Source organism: Geotrypetes seraphini, chromosome 7 (assembly GCF_902459505.1).
Source record: "Geotrypetes seraphini chromosome 7, aGeoSer1.1, whole genome shotgun sequence".
NCBI lineage: Eukaryota > Metazoa > Chordata > Amphibia > Gymnophiona > Dermophiidae > Geotrypetes > Geotrypetes seraphini.
In genome coordinates this window covers 83,489,808-83,503,639 of record NC_047090.1, presented here as the reverse complement: position 1 = coordinate 83,503,639, position 13,832 = coordinate 83,489,808, and the positions used below count along the sequence as shown (strand labels likewise).

Here is a 13,832-nt window from a genome sequence, read left to right as displayed (position 1 = left end):
ATAAATAAATAAATAAATATATGTTTTATTTTGCTTGCAACTTAATGGGAAAGTCATGGTTTTATATTGCAGGAGGATGAACCTCAGGAAGATGCTAAGGAGCTACAACAAGGGAAGCCATATCACTGGCGAGACTGGTCGATCATTCGTGGAAGAGATTGCTTATATATCTGGAGTGATGCTGCTGCTCTAGAGTTGTCCAATGGGAGCAATGGGTGGTTCCGGTTTATCCTAGATGGAAAACTTGCCACCATGTATTCTAGTGGTAGTCCTGAAGGAGGCTCTGATAGTTCAGGTAAGTTAAATTTTAAAAGATTTGCATAAGAAGTGAGAGCAGTCCCTAGATTTTTAGGTGGAAGAAGTAGAGGTAAGATGGGAAAAAGTCAAGGATGGACATGGGCACATCTGCCCTTTAAACAATTCTCCCACTCTCTCTATTGCACTCCAAGATTCCTTACGATTCCATCTTCTTGCAGATTACTATTCCATCCATCTCAAATGAAGTACTTATGCATCATCAGCCTTTTATATCAGTCATTCTCAGATGCAAATTATAAATTTAAGTAAGGATCAAGTCTTATCCAACAATCCATCTTTACAGTCAGAACACTTTACACCAAGATTTACTATATTTCCATCCTATTATATTTTAAGATTCCACACTTCTCCAATGTAGCATTTTTGTATCCTCAGTCTGTTATCTCAGTCTCGCTCAGATGTAAATTATAAATTCACTTTTAGGAATCCATCCAAATCTTATAAATTATCCTTTTATTCTCTTCTCTTCATATAAGTTCCACCACATTTTCTTCTTTTCACATCTTCTTTTCTTTCATTCTTATTTTCTCCTTAAAGTTCCTCTTTCCTCTTTATCACTTAGATATCCATCACATATCATATTTTCCCATATTAATGACAATCCAACCTTACATTACAGTAAGCCTTCCACCTATCCACTCTTCTGATCCTGCTTGAAATATTGATCCTTTTTCAACCATAACTGCAATCATTTTTCTTAAAAATATTTTCTCCTTTTCTCCTTTTTTTTTCTTCTTCTTTTATAAATATCTTCAAACTTTCACCACAAAAATATAATCCAAAAATCAAACTCAGTACATATTAATTACAGTATCCATTTACTTTCATGAATCCATAGGCAAATCATATTGATCTAGAAATTCCTTTAATTTGACGACTACTTCAAAATTATAAGTTTTATTCTCATAAGTTACCCTCATAATAGCAGGGTATATTAATCCAAATCTTGCCCCCAATGCTCTAAGTTTAGGTCTTAAATCCAAAAGCTGTTTTCTTCTGTATGCCGTAACTTTTGCAAAGTCAGGCACTATATAGATCTTAGAGTCCTGACATTTAAGATCCTTGTTTGCTTTAGCCAGCTTTATAATCTCTACCACCTACTGATGTCTTAGCAGCTTAAAAATTAGTGGACGGGGACCTTTCTGGCTATTTGATCTTTTCATCGGTATCCGATGTGCTCTTTCTACCTCTAAAGGAAAAGAGCTTTTAAACGGTAAAATCTTTGGGATAAAATTAGTCACAAATTGAATAGGATCATTTTGTTCAATCCCCTCAGGTATCCCAATCAGACGCAGATTATTTCTTCGTTCACGGTTTGACAAATCTTCAAAGTCCTTTTTTAACGCCTCTATTTCCCTATGATCTTTTTTACACACCAGCGCTTCTGTCTCAGATTTTTCGGCGCGCTTTTCTAACTGTTCAATTTTGAAGTCAACTGCCTGCATTCTATTTGTCAAACTCTCTATTTCCTCCTTCACTTCTTTTATATTTTTAGCGTTATCGCTTACTATTTCTTTGATCTTCTGTAGCTCGTTCATCAAATCCCGGTTTTCAATTTCATCTAGAGGTAATGGGATCGCTGTCGGGGATAACGAATCCATTTTTGTTCTTTTTTTACTTCCCGTTCCTGAATTCGTCGGAGTACTTTTACTGGGTTTACCCGAAGCCATTTCTTATTTAAACTCTCCTTTCACTCGCTATTCATTAATTTTAACTGCTGAAATCTCAATAAAATTTGCCTGTCACAACGGAGCTAATCCTCTACCCAGCCATTTTCATGCGCTGCGAAGCCACGCCCCCCATATCGATTCTTTTTGAGAATTAGTCTTGTGGCTATGTTTTTGTAGTAGTTGGAGTCTTTTGTGTTCTTTTTCTGTAATGCCACCATATAGTGAGTTTCAATAGTCCAGGTGGGGTATTAGGACAGATTGTGCTACTGCCCTGAAACTGGTATCTGTTAAGATTAGTCTAATTGCCCTCAGTTGTCTCAGCTTAAATAATTTTTTAACTAGAGAGGTGATATGTATGTTGTAGGTTAGGTTTGAATCAAGTGTAACTCCCAGTAATTTGGAGGAATTTTCTATCTTTAGCCTCTCACCTGTGAATAGTTATATGCTCAGTACTGAATTATAATCTCCAAACCATAATATTTTAGTTCTAGATTTGTTTTAGTTTGAGGAAGTTATTCATCATCCATGTATTTAGTTCATCGATAGTGGTTTTTAGGTAACTTAGGGTGCTAGTGAAGGACTCATTGGCTATACAGAGAATGAAGATATTGTCTGCATAGGAGAAGATGTGAGCTTGAGTTGTGAGTAGGTTATTTCCCAGTGCTCTTAGGTAGATGTTAAATAGTGCAGATGATATTAGTGAGCCTTGTGAGACACTGCGGTTTGGCTTTCTATGGTTGGGAAACCATCTTCATATCATTCTTTAAGGAGAGAGGAAAGAATCAGAGTATAATTGGGCACAACCACTGACCCGCAAGCTTTGCTTTGAAGAATGCTGGTGTAGAAGGACCGAGGTTGAAATAGACACTAGAAAATGACATGGGATTATTTCCCGCGGTTATCCACAGGGACGGGAACGATGATGAATTTTGTCACCGTGTCATTCTCTAGTTGGGATCTCTTGTCTTCCTTCCAGACTATTTCTCAAGAATTGTGTAAAGCATTGTAGCACCACACCTTTTTCTCCTAGTTTGTTTAATTTGAGGAGTAAAAGAGAACAAACTAAGATGGCGACAGAGCAGGACGCGTTTTTGTGAGCTCTTGATTTGGCGAGTGTATTTCTTACTTACTACGTTTTTTCTTTATTCTTTTTCAATGCCAAAAAGAAGGGGAAGGCAGAGGATTAACCCTCTACCTCTGTCTGTAACATCCACACCGCAACAGACTGTAATGACTTCATTTACAGTCCCCTTGGCGACGGGCTTATCTGCTGCAGAGCCGCAGGAAAGGCTCAGCTTAGACAGCGTTTTTTCGCTCAGCCCAGCTGGACCTGACCCTCCCCCAGTGCCTGGAAACGCGGCTGCGTCGATCTACCGATCAGAGGGCTCCCTGGGAATAGAAGGGAGGGAGGATTCGCTGCAGCTAGCAGGTTTGGAGGCGATTTCTTCAACAATTCCAACTTTGTTGAAGCCGACTGAGGGAGGAGCACCGAATGAGAGCGGTGGGGAGTTGGGAGGAGACATAAGCCGCAATGGAGTTCAGCGGCTGGAGCAAGATCTGTCTCAGCTGACCCAACTCAAGCCGCTTCTCAGACCACCGGTGGTAACCATGGACTCTCTTTGGACAGCAATTGAAAATCTTCATTTGGTATGTAGCAACGTTATTTCTTTAACACTTGGGCTCCCATTGAAAATTAATCAATTGGAATCTCAGGTTCAACTGCAAAACCAGAAAATTGGGGAGATTGAACAAACTATGCTGGAAGTCAAGACTTTTAATAAACAACAAGTTACAGATAAAATTTTTTATCTACGGAAAATTGAAAATCTTGAAAATCAATATAAGAGCCTGAATTTAAGGCTACTGAATTTTCCTATACCAAAACTTATGACTACAAGAGAGATCTTTAAAAATTTTTTGACTTCCATATTGAAAATTCCAGAGTCTAATATCCCTCCTATACAAAAACTTTATTTCCTTAAAAGAACTATGATGGAAAAGAAAGAAGAGGAAGAACAAGCACAGTTAGAAATCTCTGAGCTACTGGAATCATCTGAAATTGAAATTCTGGGTCGTGCTACTTTGATAGTATCTTTTGTTTTTCTTCAAGATAAGGACATGATTTTGAAATTATATTTTAATTTGAAGCAGAATTTCTATTTGGGGGAAAAATTTATATTTTTCCTGATGTTTCACGATGGACTCAGATTCGAAGGAAGGAATTTATTCAATATAGATCTAAGGTTATTTCTTTGGGAGCTTCTTTTCAGTTGAGGTTTCCCTGTAAATGTTTTATAAATTACCAACAAAATAAGTATATTTTCTTTGAACCAGAACAGCTGCGATTTTTCCTAGAAGGGAAAGGGATTTTCGATGCTCCTTAGGAAGTACAGGTTTATTCACGTCTGTTAATATTAGCCGAGGTTAACTGCTCTATTCTTTAAACATTTGTATTTGTTCCCCTTTTTCCTGGAAGGGTTTATTTACTTACTTTGTTCTCCCAATTGTGGACTATATATTAAGTTTGTGGAAAGTTTGTGTTTCAATGATATCGATGATATTTTTTCTAATTTTCTTTTCAAAGTTAATTCTTTGTCTGTAATTAATTGATAATAAATAAAGATTTAAAAAAAAAAAATTTGAGGAGTAAAAGAGAGTGGTCTACGGCATCAAATACTGCAGGGATATCAAATTGTAATTAGATAGATTGTTTGCCTCTGCTGAGTTGATTTCTTGTTTTGGGTGTTAGTTTGAGTAACAGTGATTCATTTCCATTTTTGGTCTGAAGTTTTCTACTTTGGGTAGGTTAAGGTTCATGGGTTTGATATTATTTTAGGATAGTGTCTGTTTTCTAAGCTTTTGTTTGTTAGGTCTGTCAGCCATAACAAAAAGCTAAAAGGAGGGGGGGGAGAGGCATTAGTTAGCAGGCTAGCTGGACATATATCCAAATAGCAGTGCTTTCTAGATATTCTCTTCAGTCAATTTGAGATTTCCTGTGTGCTAACTGTGCTAAATTTTGACCAGCATATGTAAGCTGGGATTTCCTTTTCCTCATTGTTTTTGGTTGGGTAATGATCTTTGTTTTCTGCTGGGTCTTGTGTGATTCAGATTGTTCTTGAAAGTAATGTGCTCGATTGTCTGCATCTGGTTGCTTTGATAGATTCTTCCGTTATATCATACCCAAGGGAGCCTTTACTCAGAGTTTTCCATTTTAAAAATGTACAAACTTCTACAAAGATTCAGATATTTTTCGGATCTATATATTTGATAATATTTTTAATTTTTACAGGTGAACGTAAATATGGATAATGCATAAGGGCTTAAGATGTTAAGTCTATAAATTCTACTGGTTTTATTGTCATATAACTAGATCATATCTAGTGATAGTTTTCCTTCTCTATCCATCTCTCATCTATCTTTTAAAAATTTGACCATGTCTCCACGCTCCTGGCTAAGCTCCACTGGCTTCCGATAATCGCCAGGGTCCACTATAAATGCGCCTGTTTAACTTTCAAAATCCTAAATGATATCCTCCCTCCCTTTATCCTTCTTTCTTGGAATTCCTCAAACCCTAATACCACCAGATCCTCCCACAAATTAAAACTATCCTTCCCCTTGCTAAAAGGCATTTCCCACACAGGAAAGCTAGGGACCTCCCTTCACTTCAAAATCACTGAGCTCTGGAACAACCTTACCTCCCCTCTTCGGAACTTGAGCTCTCTCCAAGTTTTCCGCAAACATCTGAAAACCTGGCTTTTCTCAAAAAATGTAAGTCTCCCTCCAACGTAGGAATCAAGGAAATTCTTATATCTTGGCATCCCAAGTCCTCTAAATTTTCTTCATACTTCTACCTCTAACCCTCTGTTGTAGTTCCTTCCTATTTCTCCTACTGTAAACCGCGTCGAGCTCTACGAACGTGGAGATGATGCGGTATACAAACCTAAGGATTAGATTAGATTAGATATGGTCTTATAAACAAATTGTTTTTGTAATTATATTTCCAGTGCAATTAGGTGTGTCAATCTAGGCAAGCGGGTTATCTCCCCATGGCCGCAAGCCATCTGCAGAAGGAATCCACTCTGGATTTTTTCTGTGTCCCTCCTACTTCACTGTGAGCTCAACTGCCACCTGCAGTTTTTCTTTTCTGAATGTGAGCCAGAAGGAGTGTTTCTGTTCTACTCTCTCTCTCTCTTTTCTTATTTTATTTGGTGTTTTTGACCTTTATTGGTTTCAGCTCTGCCTGTGTACGGAAGAAACAGACTCTGATCTGCAGCTGAAAGGCCAATCCTTAGTGGTACCTGTTAGCCAGCCTGCACAAGTATTTTTGGGGGGAGCTTGGGACCATCCCACATTTATTTCTCAACTACTGCTTTGCAGGGGTTCGAGCATAGACTGTTAAGCATCCTTTGAAGGCTCTGCGGTATCTTGCAGAGTGCCAGCTACATTTTTTTGCCTCCCCCTTTCTGTAAGCATGTCTGTCAGCCCTCGGGGGTGAGGGGTGGTCAGGCTCGTGTCTGGCTGGCAAGTTGAAGATCAGTGTTGAAGGGTATATAGACTAAAGCGCGGGGAACAACCACATGCCAACAAAGCCACTTGGACAAATGCACGCAGGACGTCAGCGCGCCGGATTAAAAGTTAAGTTGAAACTGCTCTGAGGGTTTTTTTGGGGGGGAGAACCCCCACTTTACTTAGAAGTGTTACCGCTGGGGGGGAACCCCAATATAGAGGAAAGTGTAATTTTTCCCTCTTTTTTAGGGAAAAATTACAGTTTCCTCTCCAAGTGTGGGGGGTTCCTCCCCACCTTCCAATGGCAGCGGTAACACTTCTAACTTAAGTGGGAGGGGGTCCCCCCCCCTATTGGAGCGCTTTAAACTTAACTTTTAATCCGGTGCGCTGATGTCCTGTGCGCATTTGTCCAAGCGGCTTTGTCGGCGCACAGTTGTCCCGTGCGCTTTTAACTCGGCACCGTGTTGAAGAGGCATTCTCAGCTTGAGGCACTGATTTTTATCTCCAGCTACTGCAAAGGGCTGAGGCAGGTACAGCACATGTATAACACAGGTTACAGTGAGTAAGGCTGAGGAACCAGGAACATATGCTGGCTCTGTAGATTCTCCTCTGGCTTTAGAGCCAAGGGATAAGCCCACGGTTCTACGCTTATTTAAGTCTGCTGCCTTAACGGGTCTTCATTTGTAGTCTCTATATGAGTTGCATTTAGTAGCTCAGCCAGCTTCTTCTACTTCCTCCTTGCTTATGTGTAGAGTGACAGCTCAGTCCTCAGCCTTTCCTTGGCATCCAGATATTAACATCCTGATCTCAGAACCATGTGTCAGCTGCTTTTTAGTCAGCCTAAAGTGGATTCCTTGGTTGCCTAGGTCAGTAAGCGCATCTCCCTTCTGAGCGAAGGCAGTGTGATACTCAAGGACATGCAGGACCACCAAGTGGATGATCTCAAGAGTTTTTCAGGCAGTGGGCCCCCTGGACAGCCTGCAAGTCAGATCGGGGCTCCAGGATCAGGAACTAGCTCCCTCCAGGTTCTTCCGCTAGTGGGTGTAGCACAAACTGAGCAGTTCTGTGGAGGTGCAACCGGGATCGGAGCTGGACTGCGTGCCTCCACCAGGTTTTTGCGTGACATATCCGAGGGTGGCGGCAAGCAGCAAGAGGCAACGCTTCTGCTCCTGCTTTAGGGGGTGATGGGGAATGGTTGGTAACCGAATCAGCGAGGTTGATTTTTTTTTTTTTTTTTTTTTTTTAAACAAATCGATTCAAATCAATTCACCCAATTTGAATCGGTGAATCAATTCGAATCAGAAATTGGGCAGCTTTCATATGGAAACAGTTTGATCTGTCATAGCAGTGGTTGCCCTGAGAGAGTTCCTAGTGTGTCTAGATCTGACAGAGGCCTACTTGCATATTTCTGTTTTCCCAGACCACAGAAGGTTTCTCAAGTTTCATGTTCAGAAAAATCATTATCAATTTTCAGCTCTGCCATTTGGTCTGGCGCCCTTCACCTAAGATGGTTGTGGTAGTAGTCACTTGCATAAGAAGGGCTCACAAGTTCATCCCTATCTGGCGACTGGCTGATCAGAACCCCCTTGTTCTCCTAGAGGCGACACACAGTAGATCAGATGATCCGAGTCCTGGAGGATCTGGGTTGGATTGTAAATTACCTAAAGAGCAATTTGATGCCGAACTAATCCCTGGGGTACCTGGGAGCCTTATTTGACATAGCTGCCAGCCGAGTCTAACTTCCAGAGGCAAGAAGACAGAAGTTGTGCTCTCAGATTCCTTGTCTCCTGCACAGGTCCTCTCCATTGACGTAGAACTATTTTCAGGTCCTGGGATCCATGGCTGCCATAATAGATGTGATGCCTTGGGCGAGAGCTCACATGTGTCCTCTCTAATATACGTTACTCTCGCGCTGGTCTCCACTGGCGGATGTGCCAGCATAAAGTGGTAACTGCTTCCTCAGTCTTTCTGCAGGTGCCTGCCTCTGTAGATAGCTTCCTGGGTGAGTGTAACGGCAGATGACAATTTCCAGGGCTGGGGAGCCCATTGCAATAGCCGGCTGATTTAAGGGCTTTGGATTCCCTCGCAGAGGAACTAGTTGATCAACTGGCTTGACCTGGAGGCCATTTGATTGGTTCTGCTGCAGTTGCAGAAGACTCTAAAAGGACACGTGGTCAGAGTCTTCGCCAACAATGCCACAGCGGTGGCATATGGCATTCGTCTGGCAGGCACCAAGAGTGCATCTCTAGGTCTGGAAGCCCACCTACTCTTCCGCTGGTTAGAGTGTCATCTTCAGGTGCTTTCAGTGGCCTTGTTTTGGGCGTGGACTTCTCAGCAGATGGACCCTGGATCCGGGTGAGAGGCTGCTGTCTCTGACAGCATTTCAGACCTTTGTACAGCGCTGGAGTTGTTCCCACTTTGGCCTCATGGTGATGGTTCAAGGCTGAGCCCGGAAGTGTAGGTCTAGATGCTGTAGCCCAACCATGGTTACAAGACCTTCTGTTTGTCTTTCCTCCCTGGCCCATCATAGGCAGAGTTATTTCGATGAATTACGGCTCATCAAGGAAGAATCCTTCTGCTGGCTCCAGATTGGCCTCGCAGGCCGTGGCACGCAGATCTGCTGTGTCTTCGCAGTTTCCACAGGCTCAGATTGTAGGTGCATCCAGACCTGCTTTCTCAAGGTCTGATATGCATGAAAGATCCATATCACTTTGCTCTTATAGCATGACTATTGAACACAAAGTTTTAGAGTGCAAAGGATATTCAGCCATGGTCCTTGCCATCCCTCTCAAGTCTTAAGGCAACTACAGGCTTTACCTACGCTAAGGCGCAGAGGACTTTCCAGCATTGTTATGCACAAGAACGTGTGGAACCGTTGCTAGCCTTGACAGTGGTCTCACTGTGGCTTCGCTTAGAGTCCAAGTTGCTGGGCTCTCTTGTTCCAGATGTTTCCAGATTTTTGAAGGGTGCTTTTTGAATTCAATTACCTATCAGACCACCTTGTCCTTTGTGGGACCTCAACATGGTTCTCGAAGACCTCACCAAGGCTCCGTTTGAGCCTTAGTGAGAAATGTCCCTCTTGGTCTTGATACTTGGGGCAGTTTTCTGGTAGCAGTGTCATCAGCATGGCATCTTTTGGAGCTCCAGGCTCTTTCTTATTAAGAGCTTTTCCTCAGAATTGCAGAGATTGGAGCCTCCCTGCGCATTGTTCTTTTTTTTCTGCCAAAGGTAGTGTTGGCATTTCATGTGAATCAGGAGGTCTATTTAACTGTGTTGCAACCTACAGGTTCTTTGAAACAGGACTGCATTTTGCTAAAGTTGCACGTGAAACAAGTGCTTCTTCTCTATCTAGAGGTCACCAGCGAGTTTAGGCTCTCAGACCATCTGTTTGTGCTGACTCAATTGTCTAAGCGAGGCACGCTTGCTTCCAAGGCCAAGATATCTAGTTGAATCTGTAAGGCCATTTTGTCGGCCTTTGTTGTCTGTGGGACACAGTCATCTGTTTCTGTTAAGGTGCATTTGAGTAGAAGTATAGCAGCAGCTGTTTTGTTCTATTAATACTCCCTGTCGTCAATATGTGTCAGTTTTAACCAGTTGTATTTTTTGGATACTGTAAAACTTTTAATTGTACACCACTCAGAAGCCTGATTGAGCGGTATAATAAATTTTTAATAAAACTTGAAACTTGATCATGGGTTGCAGCTAGAGCAGTCTCTCCAGAGGACATTGATACAGCGGCGTCTTCGTCCACGCTACACACTTTTGCAAGGTTTCACAGAGTGGACACTGCGGCATGAGAGGACTCTGCATTTGGTTCCTCCGTGCTATGGGCCGGCGCATTCAGCCCGCCCTAGCTTTCTGGGACTGCTTTTGTACGTCCAACTTGTCTAGAATGACACACCTATTGCACAGGGAAAAGATTATGTCCTTACCTTGATAATTTTTTCCAATAAATAGGTGTGTCATTCTAGACATGCGCCCTGTCCTTCTTGCGCCTGCCTACTATTTCATTCTGTATGCTTCTCAAAGTTGTATCTTGGATGCCAGTTAGCCCTTTGGGCCCTGAAGGATATTGTCTGATATATTTTAGCATCTACAGGGGTACTTCTTGAGCTCCTTTGATGCTTCTGTTGGTTGTTGCTAGTTCATTACACGTTACAGTGTTTGTTAATTCAGAACAGTTGTATCGGGGTGTCCCCTCTTTGTCTTTACTTCACATAATCGGTTGGAGCTCTAGCATGCTTGGGTACTAATTGTAGATGGCAGTAGAGCTCACAGTGAAGTACGAGGGACACAGAAAAAAATCCAGAGTGGATTCCTTCTGCAGATGGCTCATGGCCATGGGAAGAAAACCTGCTTGTCTAGAATGACACACCTGTCTACTGGAAAATATATTATCAAAGTAAGGACAAAATCTCTTTTTTTCAGGTTTTAAAGCTTGTTTCATTTGTTAGTAGTACAGTACTCTTTAATAAGCATCTCTTATTTCAAAGGCTCTAACAGCAACGTTATGTATGAATGCTTAACAGTTTTTCACATTTCTGTCTTAAATAGAAAGTAGAAGTGAATTTTTAGAGAAATTGCAAAGAGCTCGAAGTCAAGTAAAGCCATCAACCTCGAGCCAGCCAGTTCTTTCAGCCCCGGGGCCTGCTAAGCTGACTGTGGGAAACTGGTCACTGACCTGCCTGAAGGAAGGTGAAATCGCTATTCACAACTCAGATGGTCAGCAAGCTACCATACTGAGAGAAGATCTCCCAGGTTTTGTGTTTGAATCTAACAGAGGAACCAAACATTCCTTTACAGCTGAAACTTCCCTAGGTAAGTATGGCTGTATGTAGGATGGGTCCAGGCCAGATATCACATAAGTACTGTAAGTTTTTGGTAGATGTTTGGAAGCCTTACAGTCTAGGAATATCTATTTTCTGTTAAAAATAATTATTTAGTTAAAAATGTTTAGATCCTGCCCATCTACTACAGTAGGTATTGGTTATTGTGTTAAGATAGTGACATAATATTTTTCCTTTACTGTAGCACTGTTTCTCTGAGGTCAAGCATGATAGCAAGCTCTCACTACTTGATGTTGTCCTCCAATAGAGCCCATGTAGATAAATGTCTTAAGCTTAGAAAAACTTTCTAGAATCCTTTGAGATACTATTGCTCATGTATCTGCTTCCTGCTTTGCGCTGTCTTATGGGATTTTTCTCACTCTGTTTTTCCACAGAGCAGGTAAGATGTACCAGTTCTCTTGTCATTCTCTCATTTAGCAATTGTTTTTTCTTCAGAGCCATGTTGGTATATGTAGACCTCTTTTTCAATGGTAGCATCCCCAGTTAAGGGTTTTGATCATTTTACCAGTCTTTTTTTTTTTTGATCTCCTGTTGTCTCTTATGTGGGTGCTTGTTTTGGCTGGGCCTCTTTTTTCAACCTTAAGATATTTGATTTTGCATTAGTTATCTTTGGTAAAATGTCCCTAGCGGTGTTAACAAATGTGGACAATATAACAATTACCATATTGATACTCAAAACTACTGATTGCAGTGTCATGAGTCCAAGCATGAACCTTGTTTTCCTGTGTTGAGAGACTGTCAGGATGTAGAATTGGGCCATCTTACAAAAGCTGACTCAGAATAGCTGATCTGGCAGGAGAAGACGGTGTCCTGGCAGACAGACTGAGCTATATTTTCCAATTCTACAAGTAGTTTCTGCTCTCGGGATAGCAAAGATAATCTTTTGCAAGTGAGGAACACCCATGGTGGATTTCTTCACATCTCAGGACAGAAAAGGCCTTCAATAGAGAATGACACGATGGTTGTTAGCCGTGGGTAACTCACCGAAACGGTGACAAAAAAAAAGGTCACCGCGAGTACGGGGACAAGGCCATTCACCGCTCCGTGGAGCATTAAATGGTCTTGTCTCCGCAGTTAAAAGAGTGAGCACGCGCGGTGAACGAACGTGCGGTCCGATAGCCCCCTCTCTCCCGCTGGCCGTGCACCTCCCTCCCTCCCCTTCTGTTCTCTTCGTGGCGAACTGGCGATTTCTATAAGGCTATGCCTTGTATTGCAGCTGGAGTCTTGAAGTCGCGTCGCGTGTGGCTGCTGGGAAAGTCTCCTGGCGCAACTTCCTGTTTCCAGTTGCATCGGAGGAGACTTTTCTAGCAGCCAACGCGACTCGACTTCAAGGCTCCGGCTGCAATGCAAGGCATAGCCTTATAGAAATCGCCAGTTCGCCACGAAGAGAAGATAAGGGGAAGAGAGGGAGGGAGATGCATGGCTAGCCAGCGGGGGGGAGCTGCTGGACTGCGCGAAGGGTGCTGGAGGTGGGGGGATGGAGAGGAGAAGATGCTGAAGCAACCTAAAGGGAACTGGGAAAGAAAGAGTGGGGAGAAGACGCTGGGAGATGGGGAAGAGAGAGTGGGGAGAAGATGCTGGGAGATGGGGAAGAGAGAGTGGGGAGAAGACGCTGAAGGGAAATGGAGAAGAGAGAATGGGGAGAAGACGCTGAAGAGAATGGGGAAGAGAGAGTGGGGAGAAGACGCTGGAAGGGAAGAAGACAGAGATGCCAGACTATGGGGGAGCAGAGGGAAGAAAATGGGTGCCAGACCAATTGAGGGGGGGGGTGAAGGGAGAGAGGCACAGTAACAGAGCAAATGGAAGTCGTAGGGAGAAGACAGATAGTGGATGGAAGGAATTGAATGAGAAGATGAGGAAAGCAGAAACCAGACAATAAGGATAGAAAAAAAAATTATGTTTGTTTATTTTCTTTTTATTTCTTTTTTTTGCTTTAGGATAAAGTAGTATATTAGTTGTATTGATAAAAATTTATAAACAAAGCCCTGCCAGCTGAACCTCTCTTTCTCTAATTCAGCAGCCAGAACTTTGATTTATAAGGAAGAAATAAGTTAAATATTGCAGTACTGAGGCTTGTATGGATGCTGCAGGGACGGAGACGGGGCGGTGAAAGGTATGGGGCGGTGGTCTGGGGACGGGGTAGTGACGGGGACAGATTTTTTCCTGGCTCGAGTTGACAGGAAGGGAGACAATTGTTGGATCTGGTTTGGGGATTGGGGGGAGAAGGGAAACAGGTGCTGGGTCCATGTGGTAGCTGGATGGCAGGAAGAGGTGCCAGACCCACACTTGGACGCTGAAGGGAGGGGATCGAAGTGTTGGACCCATGGGAAGGGGGCTAGATGGAAGGGAGGGGAGGTGCAGGACCTACAAGGAGGAAGAGAGAGAAGGAAAGGGAAAGAGAAAAACTGAACCAAGGGGATGAAGGAAGAGTGAGTGAAATATTGAACATAGTGGATGGAGGGAGAAAGAGAGTGTGAGACACGTTGGTGTA

The 13,832-nt window shown here is 42.6% G+C and overlaps 1 protein-coding gene across 10 annotated transcripts in view; it reads left to right on the top strand.

Annotated features, from left to right (window-relative positions):
• HECTD1 (HECT domain E3 ubiquitin protein ligase 1) overlaps positions 1–13,832 on the top strand; it is a 365,311-nt gene that overhangs the window by 114,396 nt on the left and 237,083 nt on the right. For all 10 annotated transcript variants that reach the window (XM_033952151.1, XM_033952152.1, XM_033952156.1 and 7 more), the window contains exons 13-14: positions 73–295; positions 11,049–11,312. In XM_033952151.1, coding sequence (XP_033808042.1) covers positions 73–295; positions 11,049–11,312 — 487 coding nt within the window. The remainder of the gene's footprint in view (positions 1–72; positions 296–11,048; positions 11,313–13,832) is intronic.